At 40.3% G+C, this 24,748-nt stretch overlaps 2 protein-coding genes across 6 annotated transcripts; one reads left to right on the plus strand and one right to left on the minus strand.

Moving 5' to 3' along the window:
- Positions 1–1,344: 1,344 nt before the first annotated feature.
- Positions 1,345–10,538, plus strand: zdhhc23b (zinc finger DHHC-type palmitoyltransferase 23b). 4 transcript variants are annotated; one of them, XM_047150131.2, is made up of 5 exons: positions 1,345–1,846; positions 4,058–4,240; positions 4,617–5,324; positions 6,787–6,954; positions 9,520–9,765. In XM_047150131.2, exons 2-5 carry the CDS (start codon positions 4,104–4,106, stop codon positions 9,617–9,619), a joined length of 1,113 nt encoding a protein of 370 aa, XP_047006087.1. In that variant the 5' UTR covers positions 1,345–1,846; positions 4,058–4,103; the 3' UTR covers positions 9,620–9,765. The 4 variants fall into 4 exon arrangements, with proteins under 4 accessions (XP_047006087.1, XP_047006088.1, XP_017308948.1 ...); XM_047150132.2 differs by lacking the exon at positions 9,520–9,765 and adding an exon at positions 7,676–8,589; XM_017453459.3 differs by having other exon boundaries at positions 1,351–1,846; positions 9,515–10,538.
- On the minus strand, positions 10,102–24,728 carry ccdc191 (coiled-coil domain containing 191). Of its 2 annotated transcripts, none has more exons than XM_047150130.2 (16): positions 24,242–24,728; positions 23,773–23,811; positions 23,475–23,643; positions 21,958–22,083; positions 21,469–21,871; positions 20,362–20,497; positions 18,401–18,591; positions 17,977–18,226; positions 16,789–17,171; positions 16,479–16,576; positions 14,265–14,347; positions 14,085–14,186; positions 12,111–12,254; positions 11,318–11,470; positions 10,972–11,126; positions 10,102–10,875 (listed from the first exon to the last, which is right to left on the minus strand). In XM_047150130.2, the coding sequence occupies exons 1-16, from the start codon at positions 24,317–24,319 to the stop codon at positions 10,704–10,706; spliced, it is 2,682 nt and encodes an 893-aa protein (XP_047006086.1). In that variant the 5' UTR covers positions 24,320–24,728; the 3' UTR covers positions 10,102–10,703. The 2 variants fall into 2 exon arrangements, with proteins under 2 accessions (XP_047006086.1, XP_017308955.1); XM_017453466.3 differs by having other exon boundaries at positions 23,475–23,610; positions 24,242–24,727.
- Positions 24,729–24,748: the final 20 nt, after the last annotated feature.

Raw genomic sequence — 24,748 nt, forward strand, 5'->3', positions numbered from 1 at the left:
ATCATGTGTCATCACCACAATGCATAAAATCCTGCAGATACAGGTCAAGAGTGTCAGTTAATGTTCACATCAAACCTCAGAGTGGGGTGAAAGTGTGAGCTCAGTGACTTTGACCTTTGACCATGGTTCTTAGTGCCAGATGGGCTGGATTAAATATTTCAGAAACTGCTGGTCTTCTGGGAAGTTCATGCACAAAAGTCTGCAGAGATTACACAGAATAGTGCAAAAAAAACAACAACAACAACCAACCACTTAGTAAATGGCAGTTCTGTAGGTAGAAACGCCTTGTTAATGGGAAAGGTTAGAGGAATGGCCAGACTGGTTCAACCTGCTACAGTAATTCAAATAACCAGTCTTTACAACCATGGTGCATAGAAAAGCATCTCAGAATGCATGTCAAGCCTTGAGACTGATGGGTTCAAACAGCAATGTTTTTCCAACCTTAAACTTACTCCTAGGTTTGAATAAGTCTGTGACTGTATATGTGTGTGTGTGCGTGTGTGTATGTGTGCGTGTGTGGTGCCCTAGGATAAACTGGTGTCCCATCAAGATTTTATTCCCACCCTGTTCACACCTGGTATTAACACGCATTTCAAGCGATCATTAGTAGACAGTTGGGACGCTTAGCCAAACACACTTGGCATTATGAATGACCACTTGCATTCGGATTCCGTACATAATTTCCACTGGAGAAAAGGTGTCGCGCACATACATCAGCCTTCCACTGCATTTGTTTTCAGGCAGAAATCAATACTTTACAAACGTGATGTGGCCATATCATACCCAGACCACCTGTGAATGTGGTTTGAGTGATTGTAACACAATGCATCTTCAAGACCCAGGACGCATATTAATACCAGGTGTGAACAGGGTTCCCAGGACAGGGATCTACCGCTAAGGGATGAATTAGGCCTGGGGTCTTCAGTCTAATCTGCAAAATTTCAATTGTTTAATCACTTCACCTTAGTCTCCATTTAACTGTCAGGTGTACCTAGGCAAGTGTACCCGTCTGTTTCCTGCAGGATTGCAAATCACACGCCTTACAAAGCACGCCCACTATTACAAGTTACGCACACATCATATACGTAAAATATCAGTAAGGATTAAAAACCACACCCCTTACAAAGCATGCCCACTATTACAAGTCACGCCCACAATTACGTAAAATATCACTAAGGATTAAAAACCACGCCCCTTACAAAGCACGCACACGATTACAAGTTATTCCCGCAACAAATATGTAAAATATCAGACAGGATTACCAACCACGCCCCTTACAAAGCATGCTCACTATTACAAGTTAAGACCACAACATATATGGTTAGGGTTCGGGGAATTTACAAAATTCGCTCGCTTATTTTCAAGTGGGTAGGAGGGAATGTTGTGTAGTGTCATTTGCTAGTAGGCGTTCCTTGTAATAGGCGTGGTTTGTAGTCTTGCGGGACGCAGACAGACTAATAGGCACAATATGTTTAATGTTCCAAATTTTAAAAATGTGAGAAGGATTTTAAAGGAGTGATTTGGCAACCCCGTTCAGCGCTTCGTTGTCTAGTATGGAGGGGACATGAAGCGAATCGGGGGACCATGTATGAGATAAAGGACAGTGTCCGGTCTGAGGTTATCCACTGTGTTACTGGTATATCTCTTGGTGTAGAGAGAGCGAACCACTTCGATCTTGGATAATGAATTCTTCAAACCCTACAATGGATCTGTGTTAAGTAAAACCGAGTCATGTTTTCGCACAGGGATAAAAAATAAAATAAAAAAACGCGACCTGGCAACCCGAAGGGCGGGTGCGTTACCAAGGCTGAGCGATTTCCCCAACATGTCACATCGCCAAACACAGGTAAGACGCGATAAACGTGTGTGTGACGCTGATGTTAACGTGTGAGAGCTCTAAGAATTCGTGTCCTTTCAGGAAAGACACGGTAAAGTCCCTCACGGCCCGCATTTTCTACTAGATATAACTTCATAGAAATGCAGTATGGCTGTACACACACTGCTTCCTTGTCATGTATGAACTTTTCAGACCGAAACCTACACACAGCAGCTTTCAAACACGGATAGTGTCTCAGGTGGGAATAAAAATGCATAAGAAGCGTTAATTAAATACTAAACCGTGTTCTTTAAGCGTATACGTGCTAAAACGATCTCTTCACGAGGCATGAGAAAAAGAAAGAGACTGTTCAGGGCGTATTTATGTTCTCAGTGACCTTGTTCCTCGTCATCCATATTGCGCGCGCGCGCACACACACACACACACACACACACAAACGTGCATACAAACGTGCATACAAACACGCATGCATGCATCTCTCTCTCTCTCTCTCTCTCTCTCTCTCTCTCTCTCTCTCTCTATATATATATATATATATATATATATATATATATATATATATATATATACACACACACACACACACACACACAGACATATATATATGTGTATGTATGTGTGTATATATAATATACACACACATGCAAAATACATACACCCACAAACATACATATACATGCATACCTACACATGCACAAACACACACACACACACAACACACACACACAAAGGTACATGCATACATACATACACATACATACATGCATGCATACATACACGCACGCATGCATACATACACAAACATGCATACGTACATGCATACATACACATACATGCATACGTACATGCATACATACACATACATACATAGATACACATACATACACGCAAACACTCATGCATACATATATATATATATATATATATATATATATATATATATAAAAAACACATACACAAACATACATGCATACATATACACACACATACATACATAAACATAAGCAAACATGCATGCATACATATACACACACACATACATGCATACATACATATATACATACACACCTTGCATACACACGTGTGTGTGTATATATTTATATATATTGGTGTGTGTTGCTGTGTTTTGGTGTATTCTGTAGTAATCCTTTCTGTTTATGTCTTTTCCACTACAGTCAGTGCTGCACTGCATTGGAGCTTCACACTTCAGTGCTTTTAATGAATAGACCTGAGCTTCAACCTTGACTGTAAGGTGGAGTGAAGTACCAGCATGATATGTGGCCATTATAGCCTACTAAAATAAAAAAAATTACAAAAAGAAAACTTGCTCCAACTCTCATTTCTCCCACTCTGTCCACACGTCCGGTTGCAAAAGTTTGCTTTTACAGAAGTGACTTCCTTCCTCGCCCAAAAAAACACACTAATTTAAATGAAGTAGAATCATTTAAAGGTGCAATAGTCGTTAAAAAATTATTGATTGTACAATTAACCGTAAACAAATGTAAAACATGATAAACTATAAAGGACTAAAATGTGGCTTTATTACAGTTGGTTGAGAAACCCCGTTTTGGAAAACTGACTTCCTGTCCAGAAAGCTTGTTTATGTTTGGATGTGCCTCTTGATACTTTTTACTCTGCAGGCCAGTGGGGGCGGAGCTTTGTGAACATGGCTGGGAATGGGTGGGCTCAAGGATTTAAAAAAAAATGTTGAATCCACCTACTTCAAGTCCCTGTGAAGTTTCCTGAAACGTGCAGCGTTATTTGATGTATCCACATAATTTCCAAGTCAGGGTGGGACATATTGAGTGGCTCCTCCCCCTTTTTAAATAGCCACTTGAGATCATTTTTGTCGTATCGCACGGCTTTATATTTTCGTCAAAGGGACAGACATTGGTCACCACCTGGGACATTTCATATGAAGCAAGAAATTCAAGGTTAAATGTCTTGCTCAGGTGAACAATGGCAGCAGCAGCAGGATATTATCAGCTTTGATCAAACCCTGTGCTTTTTTCTGCTCATGGTTCACTATCTGATTGCTGGGCTGAGGCCACACGATAGCACTGCTACATTGTTCAAGAATGAATGAAGCGCCTGAGTCTGAAATATGAGCCATTAAAGCAAACGTTGGCAGCAGAATAAAGGATGTATTATGGATGAGGCTGTAGTGTGTAAACAAGCTGCTGGCTTCAATTCATTTCTGCTTTTTCTGTTTCCCTAAAGGTGAATGATGACCTTCTCTAGCTGATTGGATGAGCTGCCGTCCATCATGAAGAAGCGATCCAACAAGGCGGCGGAGCCAGATGATACTTTGTGCTGCTGTGAGTATGTGGACCGACTTGGTGGGCGGAGTCACGTGGCAGCGTGCTGCTGTGACTGTGAGGATCTGGACGAGGCTTGTGACAGGTGAGGGAGGAGCTGTGTGGGAAGGAGGGCCATCAATTAATAAGGGAATTATGCGTTAGATGGGTTTTAGAGCAAACATACGACCTGCATCCTCGGACCGGCCAAATAGAGACTCTTAAATTAAAAGAATTTTGTGAACCTGAATTGAAGAAAGAAAAATAAAGCAAGTCTGTTATTCCAATAAGTGGAATAATAGAGCAATATTGTATACAAGTCATAGAAAATATCCAGGACCAGTCTAGTGCCAGAACAAGAGCAGCAATTTCAGCTAGCTTTGATTCGTCACGTGTGTTTTCTTTGCCAGATTGAACTTAAACCACTAAGAGCAGACAATTTGCACCTGTTGTTATATAATAAATCCTCTGATGTTCCACAGATGGATGAAGAGAGAACCCCAGAACCCGGACTCGCTATCTCGAGTGGCGGCCACGGTAACCGATCGTCTGCGAGTGCCCTGGATTTCAGGAGCTAAAAAAGTCGACCTGTCCTTGATCCCGCCTCTTATCCTACTTCCCATCCTCCTGCACATCGCCGCTCTGCATTACCTGCTGGGTATCGTAGTCCTGACGGCGCTACCCGGCATGGTGCTATGGTATTACTACTTCACCCACCGCAAGAAAGGACGCACACTGTTCTTCCTCAGCCTGGCGCTGTTCTCTCTGTTCTACATGTACTACCTCTTCCTCACCGAGGTCGTGCCGCGAGGCGATGTCACTAATGTACAGCTGGGGATCATCACGCTAGGCGTGGCACTTACCCTCCTAGCCCTCATGCATACCAAGAAAGGGCCGGGCTACGTCAAGCCCAGTCCTGCTGACACGCACAGCACAGTGACGTATCACAGCCCTCTGCAGGAGGTAGACTCCGCCTACCACAACGGCTTACGGCATCAGGTGGTGATCGCCAATCGGACGAGTCCTGCTGAGCAGGGCGCTGAGCCCAGAGCTGTGGCAGGCAGCGTGCTGGAGAAAGACAGCGGTAAGAGGAACTGGTGTCCGTTCTGCAAGCTGGTGCGACCTCCAAGAGCCGGACACTGCAGGATCTGCAGCGCTTGTGTTCTACGCCTGGACCATCACTGTGTCTGGTGCATTTCTTTCACTTTTTTCTATGGCCAGCATTGTCATTTACGACATCGTGGTATAGTTCAAGTATTATTATAACAACAGGAAATAAATAATGATTTTATTATTACAACTTTAGTACATCAAAATGGAGCTCAAAGTCTTTTCCAAAATAGAAGGCAAATGATAAACGACATAAAGGAAAATATATAATATGTATAGGAAAAACAAGATGATAAATATAATAAAGAATAACTCATTCTAAAATGTATAATAAAGTCACCATAAAATAAATGCAACAATAATGATAATAAATATAGTAATAATGTATTGGGTATAGCAGGGAACAGCAGGTCAGAGTAAAATAAAATGAATTAAAATTGATATTTTATGTCCACTAAATTAAAATACATTTACATTTTTATTTTAAAAGTAATTATTATTTAATATTTTTTTTACATTTTAAATTCTTTACATTTAGAGATCACTTCCAGTGCCTTATGATTGCAAATTAAATTAATCACAGATAAATTTATTGACACATTAGGCACATTAGTAAAAAGTGTACTGTTATATATTTTTATTTATTGTAAACATTATTGCTGAATATGACACCTACACAACTTGAACCAATTACACAGTATTAATATGTAGATTGAAAATATGGTATATCATTTTACTAGCAGGTTTTTAATTATTTTATTTATTAATTATTTACTAAAATTTTCATTACATTTGAGTTGATATATTCTCATTTTTAAAATCTTGGCTTATAACTGTAATAACTTTTTATATTTATATATAATTTATATATAATTATATAGAATTTCTGACTTTGTACATCATGGACCCCAGGGGTTCCACATCAGAGAATCACGGTTTGACAATAACATTAATCAGGCATTAATTTGATTTAATAGCTAACAGACCTGGTTCCCCATTGGCTTCTTGAAGGAAAAAAACAAAACGAGAAGTAATTTGTTGTTATAAATGGCTAATTTGAGATATTTCCTTAAATAACTGAAATCAGTCCTGAGTGCTGCTACAGAAAAGCATTCACTCTACCGTCAAGAAGTTGTGAGTTCAGTCCCACCGAAGCCATAATCATCTGTGGCTGGAAGCCCAAGAGAGCGAAATTGGCTCCGTTCTCTTAGTGGGCGGAATTGCAAACCCTCTCTTTCCTGTCAATCATAGCGACGATAGGCAATCATTGGTGTCTGTGAGCTCGTATGTGGAAGAGGGCGGATAGTCCTCAGAGTGTGTTACAATGTGTGAGGAACAGTCTGAAAAGATGGAACTGACAGATGGTGTTGTAACGTGTCTTGTTAGACATCATGTGTAGCCATCTGTATGATGGGGGAGAAGATGTGAGGATCAAATTAGGGGGAAAAAAATGGGGGGAATATCTAGAATATCTAGCGCATGATACAATTATTACGAGTGAAAGCTGTATTCAAATCCTGACCTGCATTGTTGCTTGGACAGGATTAACAGCTGTGTGGGTCAGGCCAACCATCGCAGCTTCCTGCTGACTCTCTTCTTCTTCCTGTTGACCTCGCTGTATGGGATCAGCCTGGTGCTGCAGAGTGTGTGTCCCACCCAGAGCCTCCTGACCGCCTTGCTTTACTGCCCCGATGTCTACAGTCAGTCCAGGTACGAACCCTTTTACATAGCTGCTTTTTAAAAAAAGTAGTTTATTTTTATATATATTATGGAAAAGGATCACAATTAAAGGTTCACCCAATTCACGCTTTGCTAACCTTGACAAGGGTATTAGATTTCTCACATGACGTTTATAGCAATCTTGTGGAAGAGTACATCAAAAAGTTGACAGAGGAGCAGACAGAAACGTGTTTCTGTCTGAATTTTTTTTTTTTTTTTTCCATTCTGTGTGCTGTTCCTTTAATTGACTGAATGAATTTCACTGAGTACATGGGAAACAGTTGAATGAAATATTTATGATGTTAAAAAAATATATATATCTTACAGTTTCAACATTTCACATTGTTGATGTCATTAAAAGATTTCGACGCTTGTGGAAAGTTAGATTAAAACTGCAGTAAATGTGTTACAATTAGGGTTACATACAGAGAAACATTGCAGTAGTCCCAGCAGTCAAATACACAGATAAGATTGCCCCAAAGAGAAGCACTTATGAATATATTTTAAATCAGTGCTCCTATTTGAAGTAAACTAATTGTGCATTATTTTCAGAGTATTGGATTTTGTCCAAACTGTTTAACATTTAATAAATTGTAAAAAGTATCTTTAGGTGCTTGAATCACCCAAAACCACCCTAACAAAAAGCACTTACCAAATGATTCAGACAGGTCAGAGCCATCGTTATGGTATCAATTGTTTTTTTTTCCCCCAGTTTCATTTCTGCTGGACATTTCTACTGAACTGAATATTTCTGCTGAACTGAACATTTCTGCTGAACATTTCTGCTGAACATTTCTGCTGAACATTTCTGCTGGACATTTCTGCTGGACATTTCTGCTGAACTAAATATTTCTGCTGAACTAAACATTTCTGCTGAACTGAACATTTCTGCTGGACATTTCTGCTGAACATTTCTGCTGAATTGAACATTTCTGCTGAACATTTCTGCTGAACTAAACATTTCTGCTGAACTGAACATTTCTGCTGGACATTTCTGCTGAACACATCTACCAAACGTGTCTGCTGAACATCACCTTTTTTCTTCTCTCCTCCCCTCCCTTTCCCAAATATTCCATTGAGAAGGAAAAAAACAACAACAAATTGAGCAACACACAGCAGTAAACACTCACAGGTTTTTTTTCTTTTTATACTAACAAAGGAAAACAAAATTAAGAGTAAACCCGCCCCCGTCTGGAAGGAATTTGAAGGCAGTATCTATAACCTCAGAACATCATGATACCTCTGCAGGGTGGTTACGCTACAAGAATAAAGAATGGACCTATAAACCTAGAAGTTGTGTCCTAAATCACACACTATACACTATGCACTTACACTCTACAGTCTAGTGTATGAATTTTATAAGGGTAGTATCATCTCAAATGGAACAGTAAAGTTTTTTTTACTAAACACATGTAATGTGGCGGCGGTAATGCAACGAAAACGAATTTCTTCATTTTACGGTTGTCATCGTTACCTTTTACCATTTGTAAGATGTCTTGTCCAACGGAGTGCTGTCGGCCATCTTGAACATTGACCTTGGAGCACATGAAGTGTCCAACATTCCACACTTTTTATTTTTATTGATCGAATAAACGCATCATCAAATAAATATTTCACTTCAGTCCGTACAGGATTTCACAGGATTTTATTTTTGTTTGTGATTGCTGTGGGCAAAAATGCTTGACGATGCACCATGCAGTTTGCGGCGTTTGTTTTTGTGATTGATTTATTTTGTTTTTAATTTATTTTTATTATTTTTGCGGAAAACTACTTGAATCGGCGAAATCGCAGTCGCCGTGATGTTTGTTGGAAAATGAGCCCTTTTTAGCTGTACTTGTGTTTGACGCACGTGAATCGAAGATGGCTTTGGCCGAATGCCGCAGATTTGGGCAGAGACGTTTCGTGTGACGTCATCACGACGCGTCTCGGCCCAAATCTGCGGCCGTTTTAAAATAATTGCAAGCTCCTGCAAATATTTCGATGTTTCCTGGAGGGACTGACTTCTTCTTGTTGGAATTTTCAGCACGAACACACTACTCACACTGTTTATACTACAAAATGGCGCAGAATAGTGCAGAAGCATGCGATTTGGGACACAGCTCTAGATCCTTCATTCATGTAGGTGACAGGATGTAGTAAATGAGCAGTGTCGTTCTTACACCGCATAGAGAACATTTGTCACTTTGTTTTAACCACATAAAGTCAATGCATTAACAAAACAAAGGCGTTATAGTAATAAAATTGTTTCAATTCAAAATTAAACACAAATTCTTTAAACAATAATCCAGTTGAAACGGATTAGTTATTATGTACATTACTTATGTACAGCTTTAAGGTTTATTGAGTGTAAGGGGTAATAAGTTTGACCTTACAGGAAGCCTCTTTCTAAATGCAAAGCTCAGGAGTTTAAAAACACTAATTAATGCTAAGTCTGAAAAAAGGACCGCACACAATGTAGTGACATGTTGTAAATTGTAAAGTCACTGTGTTTAGCGACAGGTCAGTTTAAACATTCATCTCTCATCAATAGTCTATCCCTGTGTTTGCCCAGCTCAGCCTTGTGCTTCACCTGTGCCTGGTACAGCAGCATCGTCACCGGTGGACTGCTCCACCTGCTGGTGCTGCAGCTGATCAACGTCAGCTACAACGTAACTGAGCGCGAGGCTCGGATCGCTCTGAGGGACAAAACGGGACGCAGTCTAGTCTGGGGCCTCATCATCGACACGGGTGTGTACTCCCGTGGCTTCCGCAGCAACTGGAACGAATTCCTGACCATGGGCGAAACATTGGAGCCCAAAGCCCTGAAACCCACAGATCTGGTTTAGACGTCTGCTTAATGTCAGAGCCTTAAAGAAGTGTGACTTATCGGAGGTCATGAAAAGCTGTCAGACTGAAGCGTTACGCACGTGCAGGTACACTGCAGATCCAGGATTAGTTTTATTTCTCTGGTTTCAACTGACTAGCAGAAATGTTTGTTAGATATTTGCCCACTAGGTGGCAGCAGTATATTATATTTCATCTGGCTATAACCAAATCACAATGGCTCATCAGTGCACATTGACAGTGAAGGAGTCTGGGTAACAAACTGTTCACCAGACCCAACATCTGTGACTCCTAAGCCATATAAAAAAAAATATGCCATGAAACCATAACTTTCAGAGCCGCTGTGTGTCTCGGGCTCTGCTGTCCAGAATGTAAAGTAGTGTTGTGTAGACATAGCTTGATTTAGTGCCTTGCTGGGATATGGGAGGGGAAAAAAAAACGGACACAGCACCATAATGCATTCTTGTTCAGAATTCCAGCCGGCTATAAAACTCCGACGGCGTCACAGTGAATGTGCAATAACGGCCGCAGATGTTGTCTGAGGACGCTTTGTGCGTGTCTTGTGTTTTGTTTTGTTCTTTATATTCCTCAAATGAACACCAGTCTTTAATATACGTATTAACCAAATAATCAAGTTGCAGTGTTTTTAAGAAATCAGGTCAGAATGAATATGTGGAATTTCATCTCATTTTTAAGCCTTGTTAAAAACACACAAGCAAAAAATAAAAACAAAAATCGACTTCACGGAATAACACAGGTCTCGTCTGTTTTAATCAAGCAGTGTTCTGCTTTCTGATCAGTGTCCCATGATGCATCAGTGACAAGCTGCTCAGATTGATTGTGACACACAAATTGGGGGGGGGGGTTCGAAAGTTTTCGAAAAGATTGTTTTTGGGCTCGGTGGTGTTTTGTCTTTATCAGATATGTGACGGCGGCTTCCACATGGTGTCCAGCGGTGAGGATCGGAAATCCGGGATGATCTCGGCCACTTTACGTCGGAGCTGCTCTCTCCGCTCCTCTCGTGCTCTTTCCTCCTGCAGCGCCTCCGGAAGACGCCGCCAAGCAGAGAAACATCTGCTCACCACTCGCCTGAAACACGCGCACACACACACGCACACACACACACGAAGTCGGCCTGTGCACCTCACAAAAAGGCTTACATTTTGCCAGGGTGAGTTTGCTGACCTGGCTCTGTACTCGTCAGCCTGCTGCTCTCGGTCCCAGGCCTCCAGTCTCTGGTGGATTGCGTGATCCAGCAGTGCCTTGAAGACCTTCCTCTGAGTCCGAGTCGTGTAGAAGTGCTCAGCTTGTACCTCCAGGTGAGACTGCAGGTGCTTAAACTGCAGTTGAGTAAACACAGGGGGATTTAATCAGCGTAGATGCAATAATGGTCCAGATAACTTACACTGCTGTAATCTTTTCTCTAAAATGCTTTGCTTCATCTGAAAAGCTGAATGTCAAATTTTAAAAATAAATAACAACAGTTAACACCTTGCGAAATGGGCCAAAGTTACAAATTCTATTCGTTTACCATTTTCCAGCTGTATAGAGCTCGCCGGAGCAGAATGCACTCGTATAGCTGGTCTGCTCGGCTCTTTTTCTTCGCCAGGGCCTCGCCTGTTGTGTGTAGCCAAAACATAAGGCAGTGTCTTTGTAGAACCTGTGTGTGATGCGCCACAGCTGTCTAGTAGAGAAAAATCAGACGTTAACATAATTACCATCATATCCCGATTCCCTCAGATGGCGTGGTTGGCAAAATCGCCAGCATTCCATATGCCGTGTGTGCACGGGAACGTCGGAGAACTGTCTCGCCCTCAGTGGGAGGGACGAACGGCTGTGTGCTTCGAAGTTCTCTGAAAGGATGAGGATGACGAGCCTTGAAGGTTTTCCGTGGCTAGATTTTGGAAGGACGCGATGCTTTGCTTCACACACAGCAGAAAAAGAATGCCAAGCCTGTCACACTAGTGTGTAATGAGTCTATGTATCAGTGGACATCCACGTTTTCAGACTGCACCGGCCATCTGGTTGGCTACCACCTCTTGCTGCTTTTGTGACTAATAGGATTTGGAATATACTACTTCTCTCTCTCCTCCCTGTTTTCTCCTCCTGCCACAGCATCAACATCCTGTCTCTGCTCATCCATCTTGATGAACGTCTGAACAGGTATAAAAGCACCCGTATGACAAGGACTGAATGCAGAACTGTGTGAAAGGCAGCAGCTGGGCTTTGTGCAGACTTTGTGTGTTAGCGTGTGATATATGAGGCTGTGAATGAGTGTCAACCCACTGAGGTGTGTGTGTGTGTGTGTGTGTGTGTGTGTTTACCTGTGCATTGGCATGGCTCTGCTCCACCAGCCGCCTCCATGGTGTTATTCCTCTGTGCAGCAGCAGGGATCGGTGGTAGTGCTCTCCTGCCTGCTTTAACAACTTTTGCTCCAGCTCTGTTCTCCTCTGCTTCTCCATCTCCCTCTACACACAAACACACACAAATGTTAAGCAGCCGAAGTTCAAAACAGGCCAGCTAATTAGTTTATCGTTTACAAAGCTTTATACTCTGATGTAAACCCTCAAAGACAAAACAGATTGACTATGTGTTTTGTTTATTATTTAACAAAGAAAAATTGATTATGGCGAGGTTTTCCATAAGGTGATGTTTACGGAAGAGGTCTCCAGTGTCGGAGCTTACGAACAACCAACGTTAAAGCTGTAACTTTAAGATTTCCACCACAGAGGGATTTCTGTAATATTTCTGTCCTATGAAAGAATTTATAGCTGCTATAATGTAAGTGATAACAGGAACTAGTTTGTTCTGTAGACGTTCCACAATGATAAATGCATAAATCTATAACTTGTTAAAAAATTATATAGGGTTAGATGATGATTTGCTGCAGTATAAGAGGAATAAAACAGTTCGTGATGTGCTGTTATTGAAGTCAGGCCGCATCACACTACCCTGTTGCTGATGGTTTTTCCTACACCAGGATGCTCTGTTGTGTTTTCACTTACTTACTTAGTCCCGGTGTTTTATTAGTATATACTGTGAGTACATACACTCCTGACAACAAATTCTTTCCCTGGAAAATGTAGTTCTATCTCTCAAGAGATAAATTATACAGATGTTTACAGATGTTCTTTTCCTAGTACAGGGAAACATTTTCTTGATAATCGTTCCATGCAGTTGTGATGCTACTGATGCGGCGAATTCATTTTTGTCTTTGCCGTTGCATTCGCCATTTTGATACTGTATGTTGGATTATGTCAAATAATAAAGCCGATTAAAAGGTATTATTACAGTGTGGTTAATTATTGGCTGTCAGTAGGAATAAGTACAATAAATGCAAATTTATTGCACATGATAAAGTACTGCTGCTGCAGTATGAATGAATTCTATTGTATGCAAGTGAACTGAGTGCAACTTCCCTAGCTCATTTTTTTTATTTATTTATGACCTTGTTTTGTATGCATGTAATGATCTGAGAAGAGAAGCTTTGTAAAAGGGAAGCTGCCTATAGCTGTAGCGTTGCTGTGATGATGTGGATTTGTAAATAATCAGTCCACACAGGACTGTTGCGGCCAAGAATGTTTGATTTTGCCGTGGCTTTTTTCTAAATTTGCGATGCTATTTCTTTGGGGTTTTTTTTTTTTTGAAAACTACTTGAATTGCAGAAATCGTAACTGCGCTAAGTTGTTTTGCATGGTTTATCGCAGTAATGAGTAAATGAGACTTTTCCGCTGTACTCGTGTTCGACACACACGACTTGAAGAGGGCTTTGGCTGAGTGCGTGTCATGATGACGTCACATGACGTGTCTTGGCCCAAATCTGCGCAAAGTCTGCGGTCATTTTGAAAAATTAACAAAAAATTAACAAAAAAATGGCAATGATGAGTCCCAATGTTGGAAGCGGTGTATATGGTTAGGGAAGGAGCAGATTTTTAGAGCTAATTCTGTCACACAGACCTGGCAACCCTGGTGACATGTTGCTTTTCTTAAGGTTGATTCTTTTCTTAACCATTAATTATCAATGAATCCCTACACAGGTGCCAAATAAATGTAGTCTGTCTTACAAACTACACAATTCAACCCGTAGAAGAGCTTCAGTATGTTAAGTCTATATTGCCTGCATTGTTTTTATAGGCCATGAGACTCTACATGCCCCAGGTGTATAAAACTACAGCTGCTGACTGTGAAATGCATATTTATGTAGCTTTTAATTGAAAGCTTTCATCATAAAAATGTGCTATAAAAGAACCAATATGTCCTTGTCTAAGACAAGAACACACACACACCCACACACACACCTCCTTCTTCTGTCTCCTCTCCTCCCTCCTCCTTTCTGCCTCTACACGTTTCTCTTCCTCCTCCTGCCTCAGTCTCTTCTCCTCCTCCGCCTTCATCTGAGCCTGACAAAAAAAGCATTGTTGGATTTGTTAATTCAGCAAATTTATCTAATTTCCTCTAATGAACCTTCCAGTGCTCACCAGCTTCTCTTCCTCCCGCCTCCTCTTCATCTCCTCTACCTCCCTCCTGTGCTCCGCACGCTGCCGAGCTCGCTCCTCCATGGCTGAGAAAGAATAAGGAAGAGAAATCATGAATGAATGAAAAGGTCAAGACAAAGGTCAGGTATGGGATTATCAAGCAACGTCTCAGTTCAATGTCTCTCTGTATCGTGTGTCTCCACCTTTACTGCACAACCAGCATTAGCATTCGTTTATCTGGAAAAAGCTTTTATATAGCTAAGAGGTTGTTCTTGCTCTCCGTCTCTAGTACCATTTTTCCCCATCATGATGCTGGTGCTTGTTTAGGGAAGCAGCACACCTTTTAAGAGTCAGCTCATGTTTCTACCAGTTTGACAGCAGATGTGTCTCTTAATACACAGCCAAAAAATAACAACTGCTGAGGGCTTTTATAAATGGTTCTGGTTTGAGAATACACTTTACCATCCCTTAGACATAGACAAGAAGACAGCTGTACAGCTTTATCAAAACAGCTTAATCCTGGTCCAGGTCACAATGCCTCAAGAAACGCTGGAAGAGCTGTGTGTGTGTGTGTGTGTGTGTGTGTGTGTGTGTGTGTATATATATATATATATATATATATATATATATCTATATCACACCTCCTACAATGGATATAAAAAGTCTACACACGCCTGTTAAATGGCTTCTTTTTTTTTAAGTAAAAGAATGACGCTAAGATAAATCGTTAGATCTTTTCTCACCTTTAATGTGCAACTGCAAAATATATAAATAAAGTGAAAAACAATCAAACTTTTATAGGGGAGAAAAAGAAGAAAAAAAGCTTACAATAACCTAATAAATAACTATCTTGACTTTTTCTTTCTACTCTTTCTTGCAAAAACATTCTAGATCCATCAAATTTTAAGAGCATCCTGTGCACAGCTCACTTCAGGTCAGCCCACAGATTTTTAGCTGGATTCAGGTCTGGGCTGATGCTTTGCGTCATCGTCGTGCTGAAATGTGAAATTCCTTTTCATCTTCAGCTTACTAGCAGACACCTGAAGGTTTTGCACTAAAATGGACTGATATTTGTAGCTATTCATGATTCACTCAGGCTTGATAAAAGCCCCAGTTCTGGCTGAAGAAAAGCAGCCCTGAAGCATGATGCCTCCACCACCATGCTTCACCAAACATGCCTGTTCGAATTATGGAATTATTATACCTTTTGAAATTGATCTCATCAGACCATAACACATTTTGGCACATGGTTTGGGGTTATTTACGTAGGCTTGGATGTTTTTTGTGAGAAAGGGCTTCCATCTAGCCACCATACCCCAAAGCCCAGACATTTGAGGAATACAAGAGATTGTTGTCACATGTATAGAGTAATAATATTTGTCAGATATTCCTGCAGCTCCTTTAAATGTTGCTGTAGGTCTCTTGGCAGCCTCCCTGGTAAGATTTTGCCTTGTCCTTTTGTAAAATTTGGAAGGACGTCCTATTCTTGGTGATGTCACTGTGGCGCTCTATTTGCTGATGATGGCCTTCATGGTGTCCCATGTCCCATTCAATGTTTTGGAAATTCTTTTATTACTCTCTACTGATCGATTCCTTTCAACGTTCAAGTGAGATACCATGCATGCTTTGTAAGCTCTTTGTGGAACATGGCTTCAGCAGTCAGATGAAACCAAGAAGATGTGAAGAAAATCCTACAGAAACAGCTGATCCTTATTTGGGGTTAATCCGAATAATTTCGCTGATGGTTGTTACTTTTGAATATGAGACTGAATGTGATTGGTTCATTCTGAACACAGCCACATCCCCAGTTATAAAAGGGTGTGCACACTTATGCAACAAGGTTATTGTAATTTTTTTTATTTTTCCTTAAAATGTTTTTGCTGGTTTTTCACTTAATTTGTATACGTTGTAATTTCACATCGAGTTCTGACATGGTTTATCTTGGTTTAATTTTTTTCATCACAAAAACCTGCCATCGTAACAGGAATGTGTGTAGACTTTTTATATCCACTGTATATGGCCCTGTGTGACTAGACTTCCTCTTATATTCTCAGTCCTCCCACATGGAACTAAATTCAGCCTGCGAGACTTTGAAGTGTGACTTTTCTCATGGATTATTCTCCTTCAGAACAGCACGAAAGGATCTCAGAGCAGCTGTCAGCTCCAGTGGCAGAGGGGTGTGTGTGTGTGTGTGTGTGTGAGTTATGTAAATCTGACCTCGTAGTGCAGGGTGAGGACTGGCCAGACGACTGTCATATTCTTTCGGGGCTGAACGTCTGGCGTTGCTTTCACCTGAGGATCCTTTTGATCCATGACTGTGAAGTATATAAATAACATATTTACAAAGGTTTCTTTCTGTGGATTTCTTTCCCTTTTACAAAAGGCATCAGCCATAATGAATTCAAGGATTACAATGCCGTCCTTCTCCACTATGAATTTATTTGTTACGCAAAGCAGGCCTAGCTTGATCTTGATAAAAAACGTTGCTTTGGGATTTCTAGTGTGTGAAAGATGCTGGGGAAGGTACCTTGTCTTGATAACATTCTGAGATGCTGATGGTTTGAGCTGGACTGCTAGCTGTTCAGCTTTTCCTGCTTCCTGTTTGAGTTCCAGAAGGTTCTGTTTCTCCTGCAGCTCGGAGATAATATCCTGCTGTTCTTTAAGAAGGCGTTTCTGTTCGGCGATGGTTCTTTGCTGAGCCATGTGACGATGCTCAAACCGTCCACCGCGCGTCTCTGCGCTCTGACATCGGGGGGCGCCACTCGGTCTCCGCCCCTCGCGAGCCTCAGCTGAAGAGAGTGCGGCGTGACGACGAGTCACTTGCCAGGCCTGAGTGGGTGGGGCTGCTCTCCTGTCAGTCAAAGTGGATGGAGGGGGAGCAGAGGTGGCTCTTTGCACTGGTACCTGGACCTGAAGTTGGTATGTTGATGATAGAGAAGTAGGAATTTTATAGAGATTATTATTTGAATGTCTCTGTGGGGGATATAAATGATTACGCAGTCTCGGACGTCGTGCATCTTCTCTGCGAAGTTCCTTTTTTTTAGTCTTTTCATTTTTTTAATTAACTCCATCCCTCATGTCTCATTGAATACAAAAAGCACAAAGAGCACAGGAGATAAAACTAACAAAGTCCGGAGGGACGAATTTTACTGCCTTTGAATATTCAGTAAGGAGAAGCCTTTTCTGTTGAGCAAAAAAAATAAGCAAGGTGTGAGATATGTTTTTAATTATCTATGAGTCCTTGCATAGAAATCAAACAAAAGAATGAACTTTGAGAAACTTCTAATGCTTAAATAATGTATAAAAGCCACGTTGTTTTATACATGCCGTACCATATGTGTGTGTGTGTGTGTGTGTGTATGTGTGTGTGTGTGTGTGTGTATATATATATATATATATATATATATATATATATATATATATATATATATATATATATATATATATATATATATATATATGTATGTATGTATGTATATATGTATATGTATGTATGTATGTATGTATGTATGTATGTATAATATAGTGTAGATGGGTGACAAGTCAAAGGAAAAACCTGAATAAATTAAAGGAGAAAACTTAATGAGTGCAGATGACGGGTTTATAACGGTCAAAGTAGAGAGGGATATTATAGTACCTGCACTGCATAAACTGCATTTATAAATCTTTTATAAATAAAGGAATTTCACCAAATTTATTTGTGCTTTTCACTCACCGGCTGAGTGGTGCTTTCTGATTGGTTCATGCTCTCTGGCTGGACTGTGATTGGTGGTTCGGTGCAGTTCTTTGTTGTTAGTTTCCCTGAAGCAGCTGCATCGATCAGGGCGGCCATTTTCTGCCTGGTTTCCTCCTGCTGGCTGAATAATTCCCTCCGCTCCCTCTCCATTCTGCACCACAAACGCCAGTCACTCAGACAACGCCTCAGGAGCCGTCTTCGATCACTCTCCTCTGCTAGCTGACCGCGTCTGCAGGGAGAGGAGACTCACCTCATACCAAAACCTCAGAACTAACTTGGAGCACAGTTAGAGTCCTGTGAGATTTCTGAGTGCAACTTTCCAATACAGATTTCATCACTCAGCATATGTGTGTGTGTGTGTGTGTGTGTGTGTGTGTGTGTGTGTGTGTGTGTGTGTGCATACCTGTTTTCCAGTCTCAGTTCCTCCTCCATCCTCTCAGCTTCTCTTTCTTTTCTCCTCACCCACACCAGCGCCCTCCACGCCCGCCACGCCCTCAGCTGCCTCCTCCAATCACAGAGTGCCGCTGCTTTACCCAGCCGCACCCTTTTCTCTAACACCACAGAGTACCAGGTAGAGAAGTACTTCTGCATACACTGGAATATACACACATACCCACAAACAACTACTATTAACTATTGCCATACACGGGCAGCGATGAAAAGAGTATTTTCATAAAAACTTTTAACCCACCATTTCTGCACATCTGGTTTGGTTCCTACGGTAACACTAAAAGCATTTGAACGCTGAGTAGAAGGCTACCAGCAATGAAATTTAACTTTCATGTTCTAAATAATGTTATATCACTATAAATTCATCGCTGTTAAATCCTTGTATCTGATTGGTCAGAAAGTGTTGATTCCTTTTCAGGAGCAGAAGCTGACAACAGTGCTGCAAAATCAAAGGTTTCTATTAATGCATTCGTTCTTAAACGGCCGCTCATTTGTAGTGACTCAGATGGTGGACAAACAAACGTGTGTGACTGTTGATATGGTAAAGTTTCTTATAAACTCTGTTTTTTTTTTGGGTCTTAATACCTTCAAGATAGAAAAAATGAGAAGCTGGAAGAGGGAACGACTGGTTATAGCTGCTATATAATCAGTCCCTCTAGGAGTTCGCGATTTTCAGATCGCAGAAATGAACGCAAAATCAAGGAAATCCTGCAATATTCAGAGGAGCTCGCAGTTTTTCAAAATTACTGCAGATTTTGGCCAAGACGCCTCGTGTGCCCTCATCAAAAGGCGAATTCAGCCAAAGCCCTCTTCGATTCTAAACATGAGTACAGCTAAAAGGGCTCGATTTCTGAAAAACATCACTGCGAAAGACCGTGCAAAACAATTTCGTGCAACTGCGGTTTGGCAGTGTCACAAAATCCACATAATGGACGTTAGGATGGATGCAAATGCAGATAGGAGTTTATTTAGAGAGAGACAGGAAGACAAATCCAAAACATGAGACCATAGCGAGGTCAAGAAACAGGCAAAGGGTCAGGGAAACAGGCATAAATTGGGCAAGGCTAGAATCGAGAATGAGAAACAAGAAGCAAGATCAACAAACATGAAACAAAACGAGGAACAGGGCACAAACGCTTAGTATGGTGATAACACTCAATACTTCGCAAAGTCATTGTGTTCAAACAGTCTCTTTATACTGTGGTTGTGAGTGCTGTGAATTTGATGCAGGTGTGAGTGATTAGAATGAATGTGAGTGTTTTGGGAATTGCAGTCCAGGGCGGCCATGTTTGTAGGCCGCAGTGCAAGATGGGAAATGTAGTCACTGGTTTGCTGTGATATGACCGGCAGATTCAAGTAGTTTTCCACAAAAACAAAACTCTGCAGCAAAATAAAGCATTTTTGGCCACAACAATCACAAAAAACACCGCAAAATCCTGCATGGACTGTATAACGTAAGAAATAACAGGAACTCGTTTCATGGACATTTCCCGACTTTAAACGGAACTATAAATGGATAAAATGTACATATTGGTTTTTAATAAAGAAAACATTGCAATTGTTGGCAAAGTGCTGTCGTTTAAGAAGAATAAAACACTTCAACAGTGTTATGTTGATGTCACTGTTACTACTCCAAAGTTGATTATCTTCCTATAACAACATGTCCTGTAGTTTTATATAATGTCCAGTCACATATGTGACTATTATATGTGACTGGACGTGCAATCAAATCGAATTTTATTATTCAAATTGAGTTTTATGTTCAGAAATATAGATTTGAATTTAGTTAGGAAGTGTTTTTTTTTTTTTTTTTGCAACTCAGTCTGCAGAAAATCAAATCATGTATGAATTTATGCTGTCTATTGTAATAACCATAATTACAATGAAGCAATTAAAGCGCAGACATTTCGTTACCTGCAGGTTAAGAATGTGGACCTTGGCCTCCACTTCTTGCTCTCTGTGGCACAGCTGCCTCTGTGTGACAAAGTCAGGTTTTGGCGTAATAGTGTTCTTGACGCTTGTGTTCTGTTTTTCCAGCCTCTCTCGTTCCCTGTTCAACAGACATGTGGGCAAAGCGTGATTGTCTTTATTAGCTGCTCTAGGCCTGTCAGGGTTATAGCTAATGATTGCTTGTCACACAAATAATTGCAGTTAACAATTTTAAAGGTCTTATGTAATATAAGCATAACAACAATGTAATAATACTCATACACATGTTCACAGAAAGTGAATTTCTGTCTGACTTTTAAAAAAGATTGTACACAACTGCAATAGGAAGACAGCACAAATACAGTTATAATGCAAAAATATAATAATTTTACAGAAATGTGCTCATTCCAGAATGTTATCGTTTCTATACGGTACAGATAATCCACAGGGACTTGTATGGCGGACTGTTAAAAACTGTACGTAATCATTGATATGCTGAGGTTTTCTGTGAGGTTAATATTTTTGGAAGGAGTCTCCAATTTCAGTGCTTTCTAACAGAGGAAAAAATATACTTTAAAATGTTCAGGACGTAGGACTTTATGCTTTGTGGTTTCTCTGCAACATGAAAAGCTGTGTTTAAAAAAAATAAAATTTTTTGTAACTTTTAGAGAGAGGAAAAAGAGAGGCTGGGGTAGATTGTTTATAGCTGGTATAATGAAACTAGTAACAGGAGGAAAAATTGTTTTATGGATGCTCCCCATCATTCAACGTATGATGTGTCATTCTGAAATAAATAAAAAAATTTGTAATCTCTGGCAAACTGCTGTGGTATAAGAGGAATAAAACACTTGAACACGTTGTTATAGGAAAACAATTAACTTCAGGGCGATAACAGTAACGCTGTTGATTATTTTCCTACAACAGCACAACCCCGTTTTTTTTTTTATTCCTTACCTAAGCAATGTGCTATAATAAACACAATTTAAATAAATCAATAATCTACATTAATGTACTAAATCTTGTCATCTACAACATCAGCTCAAATAATTAAGTGATTATGTAATAACTGTAACAGCCCTACTGATTATGAACCTCTTTCGTGCCAGCTGCTCCATTCTCTTCTTCTCTTGCATCTCTCGGCGCAGGCGCACCACTTCCTGCTGCAAAAGCTCCTCCTGTCTCTGAGCTTCCTGTTTCCTCCTCCTCTGCTCCTTGCACTCCAGCCGCTTAGCCTCCTCCAGCGCCTCCCTCTGAGCCTCCTGCTCCCTACGCTGCCTCTCCCACTCTGCATCCCTCTGTACACGCCGCTCCTTCACCTGCTTGTGTCGTATCTCCATAGTGACGTTTGGGTCAGGGCCTCTCTTCTTCTCATCGTCCACGTCCAGCCGGAGCCCCTGTACCGTCTTACGGTCCATCACGTCTATCTCCATCAAGTCCTGGAGAAAGTGGCGCACCTCAAAGCTCTCATCTTCAGCAGCAAGTTTGGAATACATATCTAAAGAAAAAAAAACACATGAGAGAAAATACTCAAATGTGATCTGTTAATATTAATTTAAAAATTTTTATCACTCAAATCTGTACCATTAAAGTTTGTGTAGTTCAATTTTGCAGCTTGCTCTTCAGTCTGCTCTTCCTCTTCGTCTTCCTCGTCCATTTCGAGCTCTAGGCGCAGCTTCTTGTTCATCCAGTCGCTAAGAATAGTCTGGGCTGTGGGACCCAAAACACAAGAGTCCAAATAAACCAGTCGAAATTAAGCACTTAATAAGGATGTTTTCTAGCTAGTCATACACCATACATCCAGCTGCATCAGGGTGATCAGGACTTATTTTGTAATAATAACCATCTGGATGTACATTATCCTGCTTTTTACACTGATTCTTGCTAAAGGAATCATTAATCTGTCACGCAACATTTATTTGGAACGATTTCATAACAGGTTATAAGCTCTCACTAATAAATATCCAGTAGACCTACACAGCCACATATTAGAGTATTTAACATGTATGTGATATCGCAAACTACAATTAAATTAAGTTATAGATCAATAATTTAGATTGGAAAAACAACAACAACAACAACCCTGAAACTTAAGCCATTGCCTACAACATGAACAGGAATCAAATAAAAGACATGCATGAATTAATTTAATCATTTCATTCGTTCATCTTCAGGTAGCACTTTATACTACTCAGTGTCATGCTGGAAGCGGAGTCTGTTCCAGAAACACCGGGATGTGAGATGTGAATACACCCCGAATTTATCCAGTCCATCGCAGGGCTCCATGCACAAACTCATTCACACCTAGTGGCAATTTAGTGTAGCCAGTTCATCTAACGACATGTTTGTTTTTTTTTGGGGGGGGGGGGGGGGAGGAAACCAGAGAACCTGGAGAAAACCCATGGGAAAACCACTCATACAGTAATCTCAGCTAAGGATCAAACCGGGGTGGTAGGCATACATACAAAATATACAGTTTCTCACAAAAGTGAGTACATCCCTCACATTTTTGTAAATATTTGATTATATCTTTTAATATGACAACACTGAAGAAATGACACTTTGCTACAATGTAAAGTACGGAGTGTACAGCTTGTGTAACAGTGTAAATTTGCTCCATGCCCAAGAGGGTTAAGGCAGTGCTGGAAAATAATGGTGGCCACACAAAATATTGACACTTTGGGCCCAATTTGGACATTTTCACTTAGGGGTGTACTCACTTTTGTTGCCAGCGGTTTAGACATTAATGGCTGTGTGTTGAGTTATTTTGAGGGGACAGCAAATTTACACTGTTACACAAGCTGTACACTCACTACTTTACATTGTAGCAAAGTGTCATTTCTTCAGTGTTGTCCCATGAAAAGATATCATCAAATATTTACAAAAATGTGAGGGGTGTACTGACTTTTGTGAGATACTGTATACAAACATTTTTATTTGACCTTAGTATTCTGGAGAGAAAATAACCCACATCATTTTGCTATTATAAATAAGACTAAGATTTAATGTTTGAAATGTTTGTTGGAAGAAAAACAAACTTTCCATATAACACAAATGACTAAACCTAAAACAATGATTAAGATTAGTGGGTGCATGTGTACCTTCGCTGTATGCGTCATCATGGTCCTGGAGCTGATCCATGCTTTGCAGGGCTACAGTGCGGCCCAGTTTACCAGTGCGTGGTTTCTGTGAGGAAAACACTTCAGATACGGCGAACTCAGATGCCATCTCGACCTTCTGCGAAGAGTGGAAATGAGCAGATCTGTCATTCTGTGAATATATACACACACACATATATATATATATATATATATATATATATATATATATATATATATATATATATATATATATATATATATATATTTTTTTTTAACACTTGCAAACTGTCACACTGACCTTGATCCACGTGTTTATATCCCCATCAGTCAGATGCACCTGCGAATATAGTTTGGGATTATAAGTACACTGCTTTGTAGTCACATCTAGAAACGAATGCGGTGAACCTGGGTGGTGTTTATCTTCTCTGATATGAGAAATCCCATATCTTTTTTTTCTTGTGTAACATCTCTGTCTGGTAATGGATCTGTCTAATATCAGAGAGACATGATACAGTATGAACCCCACCAGATGCCTCTAAACATCGCTTTTTACAGGATTAAGCTGGATGGAACATCTATCTGGATGAACACATCCGGCTGGATTTTACTCCACAGGAAGTTGGAACAGGATCAGATGGGGGAAAGTGAATAAAGTCAGATCTGGGGTTTGTATTACAGGCTGATTAGGAGAATGTCAGAAGCACTTCTACAGACACTGAGAATACGAGGTTCAAAACGTTTATATGTGATGCAGACTAAAAACTTACCTTGGTGTTTGTTTGGGTTCCAGGTTTTGAAAATCTTTTCCATCGAAACATATCAGGCCGATGTGATGGATGTGCCATTTCTAAGTTATACAGTTCAGATGATATACAAACAGACTGAATTTTTACTTAATACAGAGAGTAAAAGTAAACGTTATACTTAAACGAAATAAAAATGTCGCGTAAAACATTAGGCCGGGTGGATTACGTTTTCACACTTTTTTATTCAGTCCTAAATGGATTTAACAACCTCTTTACAGCGCCTAACCCATCTAACAGTGTGAGTCGTTTCGTGCCCGAGTGAATCATGGGAAATGTAGTAAAAATAAATAAATTGTGCTTTGTTTGCACATGGAGATGCTCTTGCATAACACTACAACTCCCACTAATCCTGACCTGACAAATAGCGTTTTCGTAACCATGGCAACGGTTTTCATGCTCTTTTTTCACCAGTTTTTTAAAAACATGACTTATATTCCTTTATTATCCTTTTAGTTTCAACTATGTGAG

This window comes from Ictalurus punctatus, chromosome 23 (genome assembly GCF_001660625.3).
Source record: "Ictalurus punctatus breed USDA103 chromosome 23, Coco_2.0, whole genome shotgun sequence".
Classification (NCBI taxonomy): Eukaryota; Metazoa; Chordata; class Actinopteri; order Siluriformes; family Ictaluridae; genus Ictalurus; species Ictalurus punctatus.